Consider the following 20,822-nt stretch of genomic DNA (forward strand, 5'->3'; position numbering starts at 1 on the left):
TAAATACAATCTGCAAACTGACCGCAAAACCGGCAATCGCAAAAATAAATATAAAGAGAGAGAGAGAGAGAGAGCGAGCGAGAGAGAGAAACTGAGATAGAGAGAGAGAGTGAGAGAGAGGGAGAGAAAGAGGAGAGAAGAAGAGAAGAAGCTCGCGCCTCTCCTCCCGTCCTGGTTCGGGAGTTAAAAAGGAAGAAGAAAATATAACGAAAGGGAGAGGAGTAATAATGGCGGACAGCAGCAGAGAGAGAGAGAGAGACACAATATCATCCACTTACAAAAAACATCTCCAAGTCCTGTTCATGACAAACAGCAAAGCATAATTTACAGTGTTGGGAGCTCAGCCACGGACCAGATTTACAGATAAGGGCTTCCCACCCACACACCCACCCACACACCCACCCACACACCCACACACACCCACCCACACCCCCCCTCTCTCTCCCCCCACACCTCCTCCTCTCCTCTCCCCGGGGAATGTGGTCACTTGTTGTACAGATATCTCCGACCCACCACCCACCCACCCAGACACTTCCGAGTGAGGGAAGGAGGTTCGAACCTTCAGGACGTGCAAACGCTGCCCACACCCTCCCCAACCCTCAAGGTTTAGGGAATCTGGGGAGATTCTCCCACCCCCCCACCCCACCGCGCTTCGCCCCTCCGCCCCCGAGACTCTGTTTCACGTCTCATCTCGGAGACTGACTGACACCTCTCAGCCCACCAGCACAAGACACACGCTTACACACACAGGTGCGGGCACGCACGCACGCTTGCCCCCGTTCACACACACACACACACACACACACACACGCGAATACGTAGGCACACACATGTACATGCTTGCACGCGCGCACACACACGCGCGCACGCATACAGACACACGCACACGCGCGCGCGCGCTCAATTACCCGTTCCCTCCGAGCAGGATAACGAAACACAGTGCTTCCCCGACAACGCAGAGGGGACACAGCGACTCTCATCGACCTCGTCTGTATGTCCGTCTCCTCGCAACGATGGTCAGTGACAGCACGGGTCGGGGACACAGTAAAGCTCCCTCTACACTGCGCGTGTTGGGGGGGGTGGTGGGGGTTGCGGAGGGCGGGGAGAGGGAGGAGTGGGGAGAGGCAGAGGGGGAGCGCGGGGGAGAAAAGTGCAGAATTCAGACAAGCAACAAACAAACGTTCTGCAGGACAAAAAAACAGAATATTTTACGCCAACGATTCAGTGATTGGCAGAGAGAGAGACTGATAGGAACCGCGTTGATCAGACGGATGGAGTCTGTCGTTAGCCTCAGAGTGAGGGAACTGTGTGTGTTTTCACCGTTATTTACAATCGATCGCTGGGACTCCAACACGTGGCAGTGCTCAGGCTCCTGTGTCCCACAGCTAACAGTCAGGGGTGTCTGTGTTGTCTGTCCACCCAGCCGTCTGTCTGTCTGTCTGTCTGTTCTGCGGTCTTGCTCCCCGGGGGAAGAGACACAGGGCAGTCAGTGTGTGGTGTGTGGTGAGGGTGTGTGCGTGAGGGTGTGTGCGTGAGGGTGTGTGCGTGAGGGTGTGTGCGTGAGGGTGTGTGCGTGAGGGTGTGTGCGTGAGGGTGTGTGCGTGAGGGTGTGTGCGTGAGGGTGTGTGCGTGAGGGTGTGAGTGAGGGTGTGCGTGAGGGTGTGTGTGTGGGTGTGTGTGTGCGTGAGGGTGTGTGTGTGGCTTGGCGTCCACTTCAGCCGCTGTGTCAGCTGCCGTCGGACAGGATCAGGGACAGGACAGGCCGGGCGTCTGTTAACAGTCGTGTCAGGTTGTATTGGCTTCTCGTTCCCTCCTACGCAGAGTGAGAGTCGCTCACACCCGACCTTCACCTGGGGAGACAACGGCAACAGTGAGGGGGCGGGGGGGGGAGGGGGTTGTGGTTGTATTGTCGGAGAGGTGTTTGTTGGTGTTGTGTTGGGATTATGTACAGGAGGGGTATTTGTGAGGGGGTGTATATAGAGGAGGGGTGTGTGTGTGTGTGGGGGGGTTGTGTAAAGAGTCTGTACACTCACTCACGAGGTGTGACTAACAGGAGTAAGTGCGGACGGAGGTTGCCTCTCCTCGTTGGCTCGCGGCGCGAGTTGCCTGTCAAACACACGGGGCACACGTGAGCGGCCGACACACACGCACGCAGCACGCACACGCATGTCCTCGGGGGCGGGGAGGGTGGGTAGGGTTAGACTTACTGTCCGGCTGCACCTTGCGGAGCTGCAGGCTCGGGAGGCGATGATGGCTGGCGTGACCCGGAAGTTCGCCGGCAGTGTCTCTGATGTGTCCGACGTCATGTCCCTATCTCCTTCGCTCGGAATCGTTGCGCCACGAGGGGGCGCGGCTGAAGTTCTTGGCGTCGTCCTGTCCGGGGGTGGGGCGAGGGTGGGGGAGGGGGTAGGGGTGGGTGGAGGGCGCGGGGGGGGGTAGGGGGTAGGGTGGGGGAATGAGGAGGTGTGGGAGCAATATTGAGAGGCGTTATGTCTCCACAGCATCAACACAGCTCTTTATACAGCGATGGAAATCTTCCCCCGATTCCCACACACACTCCCCAACACCCGCGCACATTCCCCAAAACACACACACACGCTCCCCAACACACACACACGCACTCCCCGACACACACCCACGCTCCCCGACACACACACACGTACTCCCCGACACACACACACGTACTCCCCGACACACACACGCACTCCCCGACACACACCCACACTCCCCGACACCACAACGCACTCCCCGACACACACCCACACTCCCCGACACACACACGCACTCCCCGACACACACACGCACTCCCCGACACACACACACGTACTCCCCGACACACACACGCACTCCCCGACACACACACACGTACTCCCTGACACACACACGCACTCCCTGACACACACACGCTCCCCGACACACACACACGCACTCCCCGACACACACACGCACTCCCCGACACACACACGCACTCCCCGACACACACACGCACTCCCCGACACACACACAGACCAAAATTAACATTATTAGCGCCTTCCACACACACAAACACCTCTCACACACATACAACCACAACCCGTCCCTATCACACACAACAACCAACCCCCCAAACACACTCTGACACTCTCCCTCAAACACACACACACTTTCCTGATGAACTCACCTCCTCCTGTCGTCGATCAGTGCCGAGCAGCAGCAGACTGTTGAACTCCGTCTCCAATATCTGACGAGCCTGTCTCACACACACACACACACACACACACACACAGATACAACACACACACACACACACACAGATACACACACACACACACACAGATACAACACACACACAGATACACACATACACACACACACAGACACATACACACACACACATACACACACACACAGATACACACACACACAGATACACACACACACACACAGACACACACACACACACACACACACACACACACACACAGACACATACACACACACACATACACACACACACAGATACACACACACACACAGATACACACACACACACACACAGACACACACACACACACAGATACACACACACACACACAGATACACACACACACACACAGATACACACACACACACACACACACACACACACAGATACACACAACACACACACACAGATACACACACACACACATACACACACACACACACACACACACACCACACAGATACACACACACGACACAGATACACACACACACAGATACACACACACGACATAGATACACACATGACATAGATACACACACGCGCGACAGATACACACACAACACAGATACACACACGACACAGATACACACACAGATACACACAAACACAGATGCACACAGATACACACACAGACAGACATGGACACACACACACACAGACAGACACACACACAGGCAAAGGTTACACAGACCCTACAGCACGGAAAACAGCCCAACAAGTCTGTGACGTGTTTATACTCCACAAATCTCCCCTCCCTCACCCCCTCTCTCCCCCTTCTCTTCCCCTCATCACAGCTTCAGGCAGCGAACTCCACACTCTCACTGCCCTCCGGGTGAAATAGTTTGATCCTAAATTCTCTTAAATCCAAGAAGGAGGTTCGGAGCGAGAGAGGGAGAGACTCTCATTTGTTACAGGCGCCTTAATGTGTCGTCGAGGCGTCTCCAGCACTGCACAGAATACATTGTGAAGTGTAGTGACTGCACGGTTTGTGGGCAGCAAATTGCGCCCGGCAGCGTCCCCACAAACAGCCGTGGATCGAAGTGACCGAATTATTATTATTATTTTTTTTGGAAGGGATCATTATCCCAGGAAAAGCGATGCGTCAATCGACTAACAGCTGCTGGGTAAACAAAGGCGTGCGTTTGTGTGTGCGTGTGCGTGTGTGGGGGGGTGCGCGTGTGTGTGTGGGGGCGCGTGTGGGGGCGCGCGTGTGTGTGTGTGCGTGTGTGTGGGGTGTGTGTGTGTGCGTGAGGGTGTGTGTGGGGGTGTGTGTCCGTGGGTGGGGTGTGTATGGGTGGGGGTGTGCGCGCGCGTGTGGAAACTTGCCCAACGTTTCGTCCCGCCCGGGAATCGAACCCGGGTGCCCTCGGTTGCGAGGGAGGGCTCCGACCCCCCGCCCCACCCCACCCCCCCCCACCCCCCGAGCTACGGCACCAGCGACCCGGCTTTTCGGCCGCCGTTCGGTCTCGTTGCCGTACCTGAGTGCTTTGCGTCGGGATCTGCAAGAGCAGCGCGATGTCGTTGTGGTCAAAGGTGTCATCGAGAGCGATGAGGGACCCGTGGACCCCACTCTCCAGGAGGTTGTTGGCGAATTCCTTCAGTCCGATGTCCTGCACCCAACTCATCATCCTCTCGTTGGTCCAGACCATCACGTCTGAGGCACAGGAATAATGTTAAGAAACGGTGACGGTACTCCTCCCCGCGCCCGACACAAGCGCCCGATCACGTCGTCGGGACGTCCCGAAGCGCTTCCCTGTAAAGCGTGGTGACTGTGCGTTTGGCGGGCCAAGACTGACCTTTGACTTCGCTGATGCTCTCTTCCCTCTTGCTCTCCAGGTCCTTCTTGTCGTAGTTCAGTCGTTTCAGGCACATGATCCCGTAGTGAAGGCTGATCCTGCAGCACACACACACACACACACACACAGGGCCCGGGTCAGTCACAGCCCCCGAGCCCCCACCCGTTTGGACACCGGCCCCCTCTCTGGGACACTGCCCCGTCCTCTGGGACACAGCCCCGCCCGCGCCCCTGGTTGTGTGTGTGTGACAGAGAGAGAGTGTGTGGGTGTGTTAGTGAGAAGGGTCTGTGTGTGTGGGTGTCAGTGGGGGTGTGCGCGCGCCGGTGGTGGGTGGGTGGGTGAGTGGGTGGGTGGGGGGGGGGGGAGTAGAACGCAGTGTAAGGGGGAAGCCAGCACCTCACATCCACCTACCGATGGAAACTGTCCACCATCTTCAGTTGTCCCCTCAGCTCCTTCTTGGTCAAATGGTCCAACATCCGAGCGTCCACCAGGGACTCCATGAAGTAGCTGCGGTACTGAGGGAGCCCGAGGCTGGGCAGCCAGTCATTCCCAACCCATTCATGGTTCATGTCGCCATGCGCCAGGATCTGACGAACACACCGGATTCCTGTTAAACCGGCTCCAACACACACGACAAACAGACACACACTCACACCCACCCCTTCACCAACAACATTTAACTCATCGATTCCCCCATCAAGGCCCTCCATGGCCGTGCCTCCGACCTGCCTCTCCCGACCCGCTAACCCCTTATCGACCTGTCCGCTCGGTGGGCTCCACGACCCCCGCCGTCGGCCGGCGGTTTGGCCTTCAGCCTCTCTGCCCCCGTCCCCCCCCCGCCACCCTTTGGAACTCCATCCCACAGTCCCTCCGCCTCGCCCCCTCCCTCGCCTCCTCCAAGGCAAGTCTCAGGACCCTCCTCTTCGACCAAACGCACCTTCGGTCACTCTTCCTGATCCCAACGCTCCCCACCTCGGGGCCAGATCCCTGACGCAAACACACACACACAAATGCAGACCCAAAACGCAGACCCCAAAACGCAGACCCAAGGAATCAACATCTCGACTCCATGGAAGGGTGGGGTGGAGGCGGCGGGGTGGGGGGGGGGGGTATTTGGGATGAACCAGGACAAAGCAGGAGAATCCAGAACCCACCTGGTCCCAGCTGATCTCCTTGGACTCCTGTCATCCCAGAGGTTAGAGGTTAGTCACACAATGAAAGGGACGTAAGAGAAGACAGTTAGTGTTAATGAGGTTAGTGCCGCACAGACGTGCTCTCAGCCAGTGGATTCAGTGACCAAATTATCATTATTATTTTTTTTAAAAAGGATTATTGCCCCCGGAAAAGCGATCGGCCAAAACCGACTACCAACTCACTGATGGGTAAACAGAGGCGTGTGTGTGGGAGTAAGGAAATTTGCCTACGGCTTTGCCCAACCTGCCCGGGAATCAAACCCAGGCACTAAAATACAGGATTAACAGGTTTTCTACCTCTATCAGACAATGTCGTGCATAGGTTTTGATGAGGTACACATCCACCCACACACCCACGCACACACACCACCCCACCCCGCCCGTGGGCCCGACTTAATCCGAGGGCAAAGCTACTGGCTGGGTGGCACAGCACGAGTACATCATCGCTAACAGGGTTCATAAAAGGTTAGAGCTTTAGCAACGATCAGACGAAAAGGGAACAACGACGACGACTTGCATTTACACAGCACCCCTCACGCGGGTTGGCGTCCCAGAGCCCCTGGCAGTGACGGAGCAGAGGGGAGGGTGAGAGGTGACCCGGGGTTGATGGGGGAGGAAGGGGGCAAAGCGGAGAGGGATAGAGGGAGTGTTCCAGGTTTTTTTTTTTGTTGTTTAAGGAAATGGTCACAAAGCAACAGCGAGACTGGAATGACACAGGTACAACAGGGGCTGCCGTTTACTCACTGTAGCGCTGAGCCGACAATAAATCACAATAATAATTAATAATTGATTCCGGCATTTGATACGGCGCCTTATCACGTCATCGAGACGTCTCAAAGCGCTTCACAAACTATACTGTGAAGTGGAGTGACGGTGTACTTTGTGGGCGAAACGCGGGAGCACACAGCAGCGTCCCCACAAACAGCCGTGGATTGAGTGATCAAATTATATTCTTTCTTGGAGGGATTATTACCCCTCGGAAAAGCCATCCGCCAATGGACTAACAACCAGGTTCCTACTTACTGCTGGTAAACACAGGCGTGTGTGTGTGTGTGTGTGTGGGGGGGGGGGGAGGGAGTAAGGAAACTTGCCCAAAGTTTCGTCCGGCCCGGGAATCGAACCCGGGTCCTCTCGAGCGCTCGAACTGCTGAGTTACCACACTCCACAATACCGAGACAAGAGGGGCGGCGTTAGGGTGGGGGGGTGGGTTGGAATTTAGATGAGGATCAGGAATTATAGGCTAAGGTAACTGGGAGAATCAGCGTTGGCGTTGGTGGGGGTTGGGGGGTTGGGGGGTGGGGGGGAGAGGGAGGTTAAGTGGGGGTTTAAGGAATCCCTTTCACATGCACCTGATTTGCAAGGCAGACGGGACCTAAATTAATGCCTCAAACGAAAAATGTGGGAGCGATGATCTGGAAACAAATAGAGAACAAAAAAGACTTGTGTTTAATGTAGAATCTCACTACCACAGGCAGACGGACAGAGAGAGAGAGAGAGAGAGAGAGAGAGAGAATTAGTAACTGGGCCTTATCAAGTCTAGGAACACAAGAACAGGAGGAGGCCATTCAGCCCCTCAAGCCTGTTCCGCCATTCTATTAGATCAAGTCCTGGCCAATGTAGAGCCTTCTGCATCCAAGGGAGTGGTTGGTGGGTGTAGGGAGGAGGGAACTGGGGGCGAGAGTCTAAAAATGGGGCTTACAGAACGTTTTGGGTTACAATCACCTTCCGTGATACAGTCCACGAATCTCGAGACAGGAACCCAGGGGTGTGGATGGGGGGGGGTGGGGGGGGCGATGATAATAATAATAATTGCATTTCATTCAGCGCCTCATCACACCTTCGAGACGTCTCGAAGCGCTTCACAGGATACGCTATAAAGTGAATTAACTGTGCGTTTTAATTATTGTAATTAATTACTTTAAGTTAATCATTAATGTTTTAATCATTGATATTTTAACAATTCATATTTTCATTATTGTAACGTGAAAAGCGCTATATCACACGCGAGGATTATTATTATTATCATCATCAACATCATCATTACTCTGTGGGCGAAGCGCGGCGGCCAATTGCACCCAACAACGTCCACACAAACAGTGGTGGATTGAAGTGACCAATTTATTATTATTATCTTTTTTTGAAGGGGTTATTATCCCCGGAAAAGCGATCGGCCAATCGACTCACGACCGGGTTCCTACTGACTGCCGATAAACAGAGGCGTGTGTGTGGGTGTGTGGGTGTGTGTGTGTGTGTGTGTGTGTGGGTGTGTGTGTGGGTGTGTGTGTGTGGAGTAAGGAAACTTGCCCAACGTTTCTCCCTGACCCGCCCGGGACTCGAACCCGGGTCCTCTCGCTTGCGAGGCGAGGGCTCTCACCGCTGAGCCACAGGACAACACTTACCATTTTGGTCGAGGCTGCCATGGTCTCCATCTCCTCGTGGGTGACCCAGACGTTGCCAGTGTTCTGCACGATCAGGACAAACACGCAAAAGGGAATAAAATTGCCGCCACCCAAAGAAACAATCAGTCTCTCAGCGACCAACATCCGCCCATAATAATTATTATAATAATAATTGTTGCATTCGATATTCTCGCCCGACTCCACTGTCTCCCTGTCCTTCAGAGGATCCAGTTCAAGATCCTGGTCCTCACCTACAAAGCCCTCCATGGCCTCGCCCCACCCTACCCCTGCGACCTCCTAACCCCCTACCAACCCGCCCGTCGCCCCCGCTCAGCCGCTCCGGCTGCTCCACGTCCCCCGACCCACCCGCCCCACCATTGGCGGGAGAGCCTTCAGCCACTCTGCCCCCAACCTCTGGAATTCCATCCCCCAGTCACTCCGCCTCACCCCACCTTAGCCTCCTTCAAGTCCCACCTCAAGACCCTCTTCTTCGACCATCGGCCACCCCCCTTCCCCTCCCTTCTCCCCCCCCCCCCCCCAGCTCGGGTCTGTTAAGTGCTGTGACTGTGCGTTTTGTGGGCGAAACGCGGCAACCAATTGCGCACGAGTCGTGGATTGAAGTGAAGTGACCACGTTATTATTATTTCTTTTTTGAGAGGATAATTATACCCCGGAAAGCGATCCGCCAATCGACTAACAACCGGGTTCCTACTTACTGCTGCGTAAACAGAGGCGTGTGTGACTTGTGTCTGTGTGCAGTAAAGAAACTTGCCTTAGGTTTCGCCCCGACCAGCCCGGGAGTCGAACCCAGTTCCTCTCGCTTGCGAGGCGAGGGGTCTAACCACTACACGACAGGACTCCACAAATATCCACCACACTGAGCCAGAAGGCCCCAAAGCTGAATCAATGTGACGCTTAGACTTGAGTACAGTATAGTTGGTTCCCCCCCTTGAATGGCCTCCTGTTGCTGGATACATAGACATAGAAACAGGAGGAGCCTATTCAGCCCCTTGAGCCTGTTCCCCCATTCTAGGGGATCATGGCTGATCTGTACCTCAAATCCATTTACCCTCCGTTGCCCCATATCCCTTAATAAGAAATATCTCTCTCACCCCTCAACCTTCTGAATCGAGGGAATAGAGATTCCCTCCTATGTTGTGAGTGAGTGAGTGAGTGAGTGCATGTGTGTTGTGTGTGTGTGTGCGCGTGTCAGTCTGACGTGCTCGGGGTGAGTGCGTACCATTCGGGATATTGTGGGCGCAGAGGGGCTGGTGAGAGAGACCATCTCCTGGATGGCTAGCCGTAATTTCAGACGGTGTAAGGGGTTGCTGATTCCGATCTCCCGTTGGATCTCCGTGTCCGACAGCGCTGACATGATGGCACCGCTCTTCACGTTGGCGCGACAGGCAGCCACATACCAGGCTGGCATCCCCACCCACAGCTGGCGAGAGAGACAGAACGGGAGAGACAGACAGAGAGAGAATGAGAGAGAGAGAGAGAGAGGGAGAGAGAGAGAGAGCGACTGGGAGAGAGTGAAAGAGGCGACCGGAAGCCATTTAACGGTAATAATCCTTTCATTTGACACAGCGACTTATCACGTCGTTGAGACGTCTCAAAGCGCTTTGCAGGACACACAGTAAAGCTTTGTGGGCGTAAACCTCAACTGCCAACTCCATCACCGTCACAACCGGGCAACCAGCACTCCCCCAACCACCGAACGTCACTCAGCTTCACCCACCTGCACCCCCACTGTACCCTCTTCCCCACCCCACACCCCCCCACCCGATGCCCTTAAACCACCCGTCCGTAACGTCACTCACCTCCAGCCACGCCACCACGGTGGGACCATCCCAAGCTGCAAACGGCAACCCCTGGCGACAAGCCTCCTCCAGCAGCTCGTGTCTGTAACGTGAAGTCACCCCCCAAACAGGCACAGCGACGACAATAATAATCACTAATAATAACTACTACTAATAGATAATAATAAAAATAACAATCATCATCGTCATAATAATAAGTAATAACAACGCTCCTTGCATTCGACACAGCGCCTTATCGCGTCTCAAAGCGCTTCGCAGAATAAAGCGGTAAAGTGTAGTGACTGTATACTTTGGGGGCGAAATGCTGCAGCCAATTGCGCACAGTGACATCCCCACGAACAGCCGTGGATTGAAGTGACCAAATTATTATTATTATTTTTGGAGGGATCATTACCCCCCGGAAAGTGATCCGCCAATCGACTGACAATTGAGTTCCTACTGACTGCTGGTAAACAGAGGCGTGTGTGCGCGTGTGTGTGTGTGTGCGTGTGTGTGTGTGTGCGCGCGTGTGCGTGTGTGTGTGTGGGAGGAGCGTAAGGGAAACTGACAGAGAACGCGACAGAGAAAACAAGAACATACTTTTTCTTATTCCGTCGATCTTTGTCCACAGGACCCCCGAGCTTCGAGAGTCCCAGAGGGTCTTGGGAGGGCACATCAGTGTCAGGGGTGCCAGCTGAGGGAGAGAGAATAATAATAATAATAATAATAATAACCCTGGCATTCGATCCAGCGCCTTATCACATCTGCGAGACGTCTCAAAGCCCTTCGCAGGATGCACTGTCAAGTGGAGTGACTGTGTATTTGTGGGCGGAAGGCAGCAGCCAATTGCGCACAGCGGCGTCCCCACACGCCTGTGTGTAAGTGTGCGTGTGCGTGATGTGTTCGCGTTTGAGTGACGTGTCTCAGGCTCAGGGGGGAGGGAGTGTGGGGAGGGAGTGGTGTGTGTGTGTGTGTGGGGGGGGGGGAGGAACCTCTCACTGTCCCTGATGGAGCGCAGTGTCTGCACCTCGGCTTCCAACTCTACAACTCTACTTTTAATTCTTTTTCACACCGTTGCTGTGCAGTGCTGCTGTGACACCACACTTTGGGTATCAATGCTATATATATTATTCATCTAGCACAGGAAAAGTGATGTGTGTGTGGTGTGTGTGTGTGTGTGTCAGCTTAACTCAGTTGATAGCACCCTCTCTCGAGTCTGAAAGTTGTAGGTTCAAGTCAATCCTCCCACTCAGCTCCTATTGACCCTGCAAGCCAAGGCCCTAACAAGTAGGGTAGTTCCTAGCTGTTCCTGGCTGATACATCTTGGAGTCTGAACCTGTTCTTGTAAGGCATGTTATTATAATAATAATAATAATAATCCTTGCATTTGATATAGCGCCTTATCATGTCTTCAAGATGTCTCAAAGCACTTCACAGAACATACTGCAACGTGTGGTGACTGTGTATTGGGTGAAATGCAAGTTGGTGTCGCCCTTACTGAAATCCACTAACTCAGCACAGACCGGAAGTCGAGCCGATGACTTTCAGGTTGCTTTGCTCTCTTCCAACTAAGATTCTCGGCATTCTTGTGACAGTTGTTGAAAGCTTTAATTGCATCTGTCTAATTTCATTCCATAAATAACATGAATCAGGTCATGTTATTTTGCTTGTCTAACTAGCAGTTTGTGGTGTAAGAATTTGAGTGATTAGAGTGCAGCATTAGAAAGATACAAAACATGATGTACAGAAGCATAGGAACGGGATGAGGCCATTCAGCCCCTCGAGCCTGTTCCGTCATGCTATGAGATCATGGCTGATCTGTAGCTCAAGTCCAATTACCCTCCCTTGCCCCTGTGTCCCTTGATACCCTGACCTAACAAATATCTATCTGCTTCATTCTGATGCCTTGATGTTGAGCTCAGAGCAACAACAAATTATACTTGTGTAATGCTGGAGAGTCAGTTTTTTGCACCTAAGCTGGGAGTTGGGGTCAGGAGGGGTGGAGGGGAGGGGTGGTCGGGAGGATGGTCGAAGGCACGGTCGACGAGGAAGCGCTTTAGATGGGGCTTGAAGGAGGCAAGAGAGGGTGTGATTGTGGGATAGAGGTCCAGACTGTGCAGAGCAAAGATGCTGTTGGCCCGACCGCCAATGGTGGGACCGCCAATGGTGGGACTGAAGCATGCTGGTGTCCGCCTAACAAAGAGAGCGGACAGGCTGATATGGGGTTAGGAGGTAGGTGGGGGAGCAAGACCGTGGAGGATAGCAGGGTAAATAAACAACCAGAGAACTATAGATACTAATGTGGGTAATTGGGTAATGAAGCACAAGATATTACACAATTCATTAGGTGGCCCAAAGGCATATGAAGGGAGGTTGCTGTATTTTTAAGGGTGAAATAGATTTGTTTTTCTTTTTCTTCTCCCGTGCTAGTCTGTGTTACTGGCCAAGAGGGAGGGTGGAAGGGTGGGTGGGCGAGCCTCTGACAAGGCTGAGCCACTATCGATGGAAGATGGATGACGACAACATCAACAAGCGTTTGTATCGCGCCCTTCACATCAGGAGGACGTCGCAAGGCACTGGATCGTCAGAGATCCGCACCCGAGCTGGGGGTTGGTACCAGGAGGGGTGGAGGGCGAGGCGGGAGGCCGAAGGCACGGTCCACTTGACTCGACTTCCCAGAGATGATGGGTCAAGCTTGATAGCTTGCAGAGGAGAGAGAGTTGCGAGCACTTGGCTGCCTGCGGTCGACGCAAGTAGTGTTGGCTTGGTGGATCCGGTATTATGAATGCTGTGGCGGATGAGGCCATCGCACCCACTTAAACTGCCTCGTGCCATCATTCTTGACTAGTTGCTTTTCTCAGTGGTGCTAATTAACACATCACACGCCTCAATTTTCCCCCCTGAGGTAGTTTGCTGAGCATCTGCGTTTCGAATGATTTCATGTCCGTACGTGCGCGTATACACACACACACACACACACACCCACATACAAACACGCGTGGACAAATGTCCTGCATGCCGAAATTGAATCGCAGTGAATGTGGGATATTGAGCAAATCCCTTGTGTTTGCGGTGTCTGGTGGAACATCTGGTACAATAATAATCCTTGCATTCGATACGGCGCCTTATCACGTCTTCGAGACGACTCAAAGCGCTTCACAGAATATACTGAATTAAACTGTAGATTTTGTGGGTGAAACGGGATATGTGATTTCAACTCCAGAAGTTTCAATCGGATCTCTTGGGCTCTCTCTCTCTCTGTGTGGATAAGTTAGGTTATAATTCTTGCTTTTTGATGCAATGCCTTTCGTGTCTGCAGGACGTCTCAGAAGTCCCCCCCCCCCAGGAACACAAGTTCCTACCTACCTGGCAGGTACAAGTTACACAGTCACTCCACTTTACAGTAAATCCTGTGAGGATTTAGTGTAAAGCCGTGTAGGTAGGAAGGTGTGTGGTAATTAAATATAGGCTGGATAAGCATCACCTATCATACCAAACAGCTGCCTCTCCATTCTTCTTCTTCTTCTTACTCGCATTTATTCTAATGATAGACTGGATTTGTGTAGCCCTCTTATCTTTAAACGCCTGCATTTCTTTCCTCAGCAATAACAATTTACATTTCATATCGGGAAGATGTCCAGAAGTATTTCACGCTGCCATCTGGGAGCCTGCGCATGGGAAGGACGTAATCAGGATAATAAGTCCCCTCCCGACCCACAACCCGTTGCCTACGCTCGACTGGCTCCGGCCTTCTGCATGTGCCCTCCGTTCCACCGTTGGTTCCACCGAAACTCTTGAAACACTCTTCCTCTATCCCTCCGCCTTGCCCTTTCCTTCCCCATCTTCAGGTCGCGCCTCAAAACCTCCCTCTTCGACCATACCTACGGTCACATCCCCTTCCCCCTGGCTCGGCATTGTGCTCCGCCACTGTCAAGCGCTCTGGGACGCTACCTTGTTTGTAAATGCAAGTTGCTGTTGTTGTAGTAAGGTGACTGAAAGGGTGGAGAAAATACGGTCAGTTGTGAAAGTGGGGATGGAGGGGGCAAGGCGGAGGGACGATGGAATGGTTGGAACCTCACCTACCTATGTTGAATGGGATTGAGTGGGGGTCTGGTGGGGGAGTAGGGGGGGTCTGTGTTTGCTGAGCAGACGGAGAAGCTGAGGTTAGGATTTAATTTTGTGATTGGTTATTCTGAGTGTGGTCAATAACCTCCTCCAGATATTGTGAGGATGATTCCATGAGCGTTCAACTAATCTGTGTACCATGTTTGTTATGGAATACGGTATTCAAACAAATGGCATGCATTCTGCTTCTCATCCCAAATATAAATGGGATTGGCTTCTCCTCGCTTGTATTTTATGGGACATTTCTGCTGCGTTTGGCTACAAAAGAATATTCACTTAATAGTAATCTTTGCACTTGATCTATCGCTTTATCAGGTCGTCGAGTCATCTCAAAGCCCTTCACAGAATATACTGTAGAGTGAATTGATTGTGGGCGAAACGCACATTTTTTTTTTTATCGATCGCATTTTTGTGAAGTGCATGTTGGACGTTTGCGTGTGAAAGGCACTTTGTCAGTGCGAATTGTTGTAGATTGACTTTCGAATCGGGTACAAATAAAAGGTAATCCGTGCAAATCTGTCCACGGTTGGTGAACGCGATGTGTAATTGCATTCCCAATTCTTGGGACCTCTCAAACCCCTTAACCGGCTACGTGTTTTGGAACAAGTCATTGCAGGAGCCTTTTGTCTCCCGCAGATAATCTTCGCAGTCCGTCACTTATGCCTGTTACAGAATCTCGGACTCAAGACTGTGAGACACAGAGGCGTGTGTGTTGGGGGGAGGGTACGTGTGCGGCTGAAGGCAGAAAGACCGAGTGCTGAAACTAATAGGGAGAGCTTCGGCAGGCAGACAGCTCGATTCTGTATTCTGCTCTCGTTAGTATTCCAACCGTCACCTGTCTTCGGCTCGCTGTCTGTTCGTCATCTTGTCATTCCTCTCTTGTCTACCTTCCTGATCAGCTTCACTGGTGGAGCATTACTGACGTACGTACGCCAGTCGCTAGGAATTTATTCAACTTGAGAACCAAACCCAGTTGAATTGCAGGCCCTTGTTGAGCACAGTGTATGGCAGCATAGTTGTGTAAGCCCCTAATCAGTATCTTTCTGCAGCATACTGTTTATCTCTGTTTCCACACGCCTCTGTTTACCCAGCAGTAAGTAGGAACCCGGTTGTTAGTCGATTGACGCATCGCTTTTTCGGGGGTAATAATTCCTCCCAAAAAACAATCAGAATAAATTGGTCACCTCAATCCACGACGGTGTGTGGGATATTGCTGTGCGCAATCGGCTGCTGCCTTTCGCCCACAAAATATACAGTCAGTTCACTTTACAGTATATCCTGTGAAGTGCTTTGAGTCGTCTTGAAGACGTGATAAGGCGCAAGAATGCACCTCGGTCTTTCTGCCTTCAGCCGTACACGTACCCTCCCCCCAACACACACGCCTCTGTGTCTCACAGTCTTGAGTCCGATCAAATGCAAGGATTATTATTATACTTTTTGGGTGGATACTGTTGAGCGTAGGAGTGAGAGCAACTGAAGGGACTGGACAGTTTTATGCAATGCTCGTTGCTTTGCATTGATAACACGCAGACTCATTTTGCAAGGGCTACTTATTACCATTGCACCTTTGCTGAAGGCCTAGCCAAGGGTCTCTTTGGTACTATATTGCTGGACCGACTGATCCTTATTACTCTTGACGCATCCTTGTGAACAAATGGGCTATTGTTGCAAGTTAGAAATGTCCCGCTGGACTGAAAGAACCTTATTTGTGCTCTTTCTCTACAGCAGCAGGAAGTTAGAGTGGCGTCTGAGGAGATCATTGATGAACGAGTGTTAAAGGCATCCTGAATAGTGGAGCGTCTGGTGTTGATGTGGAGGTTGGTCGGTGTGTGTGTGTGCATATTGATGGGCTGGCTTTTATTACCGTCTGCAAGAGCTCACTCACATTTACACCCTCAAACCTTTTTCCCGTTGAAGGTCGTAAAATGTCTTCTGAGCGCCCCCTTTATTGTTGGTGACAGTTTGGAAACTTCCAACTGACGTGTCAACTTCAGGGCCGTTTATCTTCTATTTGCCGCTGCTGGGGAAAGCATTCTACAAACCATCTCAGAGGCCCGTAGCTTTGTGCGCGTTCTATTTTGGGATGAAAGGTTCTCCCTAGTACCAGTTTATCCCTGGTCCAGTCTTGATGGTCAGACAGTTTGCCTCACAAATGGTGGACATAAAACATGGCTCACAATGCACACTCCTCCACTGTCCACACAAAACCTATCCTGTTGCCGGTTCCAACTTACCTGCTCTATTTCTTGGAGGGAAGTTCTGCATTGGTACTCTTGATTCTGAATGTTCCTCCATCACCACTGTTCCCACCCTTCACCCCATCTTCTCTCCCTCCCTGCTTCACCTGTCGTAGAGTTTTTCTTCTTAGTCGGCATTTATATTCTAATAGGAACAGGAGGAGGCCATTCAGCCCGCAAACCTGTTCCGCCATTCTACATGTCTGATCTGTACCTCAGCTCCAATTACCCATCTTTGCCCCATATTCCTTGATATCCTGACCTAACAAAGATCTATCTGCCTCAGTCTTGAGAATTCAAATGAATCCAACACCCCACAGCCTTTTGGGGGAGGGAGAGAGTTCCAGATTTCGCACTACCCTTTGCATGAGAAAATGCTTCCTGATTTCACTCCTAAATGGCCTGGCTTTAATTTTAAGATGACGCCCGGTTTGGTACTTGTCCAGTTATCTTTCTGGAAGGATTGTGAAATGGAACATTTGTTCTTTTTATAAGTACTTCGGTCCACCTCTCCCCTATGTACTTGTGTGGCCCTTGATTTCCTTTACCTACGTTGCCCATCAATGTTTGGGCATTGCCACACACCTTTCCGAGACCGTTGGAAAGATCTCCACGTGATGCCTGAAGTGTCAGCACGCGGCCACCAATTGTTGCCGTCGATTTTTATTGTCAAGCCGGCTCAAATGACTAAAAGTTTAATTTACACCACTTCCTAGTTGCTGACTGTGTAACAAGTAATCTGCTTCCTTATCGACCAAGCTCCAGTGTGTTCGGTTTCGTTCGGACAGGCAACGGCAATAGTGCACAGCAATGCATTGGTGATGAACAGAATGTGGGTGTGCTGAGTGCGCAGGGATTCTGTTTGTCTTATAAACCACTTCCCACCCCCCAAAACATCTTTTTTCTAACGTGAGAAAAAGGAAGGCAGCTCATGACTTTTTTTTTCCCCCAATGCATTTTCCCCGGATCCTTTCCAATCTCTTGCACCTCACTGTGTAACCAATGGACCTTCAGCTGCCAGATTCACTGAACCGTAAGCAAGGCCGAAGAGCAAGGTTTTCAGGTGGGATTTCAGGGAGGGGGCAAGGGGAGGCATTGAGGGAGAGCGTTCCAGAGTTTCGGGGAGTAGTGGCTGAAAGCACGACCTCCGATGGTGGGGTGGAGGGTGCGAGGGACGATCAGGAGGCCGGTACCAGTCGAGCTGAGTCGGTGGGTGGTGGATTGGGGAGTGAGGAGGTCGGAGAGGTAGGGAGGTCTGTCGTTCTAACGCTGATCCCTTTGGTTTTTGGTCACTTGGCAATCTTGTTGAATGCAGCAAACCCCCTTTGCTCAAGCTTCGGGGAGTGGCAGTGGGTTCTGTTTACCAGTTCTGGAGTGCACAAGCCACTGTGCAAGGATTATTACAACAAAACACTTCACAGGTTGCTAAGAGTCGTGATTACTTTTGCGGGTAAATGCAGCAACCAAATTGCGCTTGAGCAGCCAACTGAGCAATTTATCTGGAGGATGGTTGTCCATTTACCAGCTACCTATTTTTATGGACATGTGCTTACTTTTAAGGGCTCAACCCTCGTTGACCTGGATTGTTCCAACAGTAAAGGATGAACACTGGGGATGTGTCTCCTGCCCCACGTGGAAGGAGAGGGGAAGGGATGCACACAACAACAACTTGCATTTATATAGTGCCCTTCACACAGGAGAGCGTCTTGGTGGGCAGAGGAGCCTGAATTAAGGTTTTCTTCCACATCTTGCCCAAGATGTTGTTATTAATATTCTCCCACACCTTGTACATGTCGTATATGTATGGAACCAGCTCCCTAGGGAGACAGACAGTGGGAGCAGAACGTGTCATTTGTTTCAAGAACTAATTAGATAGATTTCTGCTAGAAAATAATGTCGGGATACAGTTTGGGACACGGCATATCAAGCAACTGCCAGGATGGTAGAAGGCGAACTAGATGGACCTTGGTCTTCTTTCGCCAGCAAATTCTTATGTTCTCTCTCTATTTTTGTGTGTATGTGTGTGTGTATATATATATATAAAATATATATTATGCAACCTCAATCTTTGGCATTATACCGTTCAAAGATGCTGATCGGTGCCGTATGACACTGACTTCTTTTCAACCTGGCAGTCTAGACAGACGAGATGGATAGAGCTTGCATTTTCATAGTGCCTTACCCGGCAATATCTCAACTGGTTTACAGTAATTGTCATGTGTAGTGACTTTTTTATGGTGATGACAGCTCTCAGCACAAGCAGGCTGTGCTATGAGGATGTGCTGTGGCAGTGTTGGAAGAGCTGTCAGTGGAATCAGATCTGTCTTGTTTGATTGGTATTATGATCTTCATTTCAGTTGCGTGAGGAGAATAGGTGAAGCATTATTTAACCACTTAGTGACACATCCCTGGTAGCACGATAGCATCTTGCGTGTCAAAACGTACCTTTCAAAACTGTAACGGTAATTAGTATTGCGAACAACTGATTCATCGTAAGGATTGTTGACTAGCGCATTGGAGGAAAAATATACCCTTTCCTTGCATTTGATATAGCGCCTTATTGTGTATTTGAAACGTCCAAACCGCTTCACAGAATACGTAAAGTGAATTGACTGCGTAGCTTGTGGGCAAAACGTGGCAGCCAATTGCGCACAACAGCGTCCCACAAACAGTCGTGGCATGGATTGAGTGACCAATTTTTCCTGAGGGATTATTACCCCCCGGAAAGCGATCCGCCAATCGACTAACAACCGAGTTCCTACTTACAGAGGTGAACAGGTGTGTGGAGTAAGGAAACTTGCCCAAGGTTTCTCCCCCCCCCCCCCCCGGAAATTGAACCTGGGTCCTCGCGCTTGCACGGTGACCGTGCTAATCACCATGCAGTAAGGTCACATCCTCTGACACATGCTCCGAATACAGACCCCCACTGCCTCTCTGTGAGCCTGAGACTGTGAGGTCAAGTGTTAGCTTGAGGGTTCAACCCACACATTTCTGATGGAGAGGTGAGAAAGATCAGCATATTAACAACCGAGTTGAACTGACATTTATCATTCAAGCGTTTGTGCGGTTTCTGCTGCCCAACATGAAAGGTGCTTTATCAACTTGCAAGTTGTTCTTTTGGACTCTCAACCTATTCGCTCCAGTCAGGAAGATGTAGGCTCCAAAGACTGGATTTCCGTGGTTGAAATCCCATGTGGAAAAAACGCTGAGTTCGAGAATTACAGGACATTTGTACAGCGCATTTCACGTCGGGAGGACGTCCCAAGGCGCTAGAAAGTCAGGGATTTGGACCCGAGCGAAGGCACGGTTGAAGAGGAAGGTCTTGAGATGTGCCTTGAAGCAGAATTGTGGAGCGAAGGAGACTAGCCTTGAGATCGCAGCAATCTGAGGGTTAATTCCTAGTGTTGTCAGTTTCCATACATTCCTTATGTAGTCTACTTTCATCCCCTTCCGCCACAGGCACTGAATTATTTTGTTCCTCTTCAGATTGGGCTTTCCTCTTTGACCTTTGTAGTTGGATTGAACTGAAATCACTTGCTATTCCAATTGAACTCTTGATTCCTTGCAGTCTATCGCTTCCTTGGTCTTCTCCTACTGCAGGGTTGTTGGTGAAGGTTTAGATATTTGGGCTAATAATAGTAGTAATCATCATCAATAATAATCCTTACATTTATTATAGTGTTTTATCACATCGTTGAGACATCGAATTGACGATAGTCCGTGGTGATATATTTTGTTGTACTACTACAACAACAACTTGGATTTATATAGCGCCCTCCACGCTGGATGGCGTCTCGGAGCGCTTCACAGTAATGGGTCCCGGGACCGAGCCGGGGGGAGGGGGAGGAAGGTGACCAAAGGTGCGGTCGAAAAGAAAGGTCTTCAGCAAAGACCTGAAAATAGAAAGGGAGGGAGCGAGACGAAGGGAGTGAAGAAGGGAGCTCCAGAGCCTCGGGGCGTAGTGGCTGAAGGCACGGCTGCCGAGTGTGGAGCGGAGGACTCAACAGCAGCAACAATTTACATTTAT

The 20,822-nt window shown here is 51.3% G+C and overlaps 1 protein-coding gene across 1 annotated transcript in view; it reads right to left on the reverse strand.

Moving 5' to 3' along the window:
• Positions 1-12,017, reverse strand: part of LOC103174302 (liprin-alpha-3-like) — a 16,045-nt gene extending 4,028 nt beyond the window's left edge. The window contains exons 1-10 of the mRNA XM_042344936.1: positions 11,957-12,017; positions 11,034-11,127; positions 10,455-10,536; positions 9,875-10,075; positions 8,635-8,697; positions 6,197-6,223; positions 5,454-5,629; positions 5,043-5,140; positions 4,725-4,900; positions 3,161-3,229 (exon numbers count right to left, since the gene is read on the reverse strand). Coding sequence (XP_042200870.1) covers positions 3,161-3,229; positions 4,725-4,900; positions 5,043-5,140; positions 5,454-5,629; positions 6,197-6,223; positions 8,635-8,697; positions 9,875-10,075; positions 10,455-10,536; positions 11,034-11,127; positions 11,957-12,017 — 1,047 coding nt within the window. The remainder of the gene's footprint in view (positions 1-3,160; positions 3,230-4,724; positions 4,901-5,042; positions 5,141-5,453; positions 5,630-6,196; positions 6,224-8,634; positions 8,698-9,874; positions 10,076-10,454; positions 10,537-11,033; positions 11,128-11,956) is intronic.
• Positions 12,018-20,822: the final 8,805 nt, after the last annotated feature.

Source organism: Callorhinchus milii, unplaced genomic scaffold (genome assembly GCF_018977255.1).
Source record: "Callorhinchus milii isolate IMCB2004 unplaced genomic scaffold, IMCB_Cmil_1.0 Scaffold31, whole genome shotgun sequence".
NCBI lineage: Eukaryota > Metazoa > Chordata > Chondrichthyes > Chimaeriformes > Callorhinchidae > Callorhinchus > Callorhinchus milii.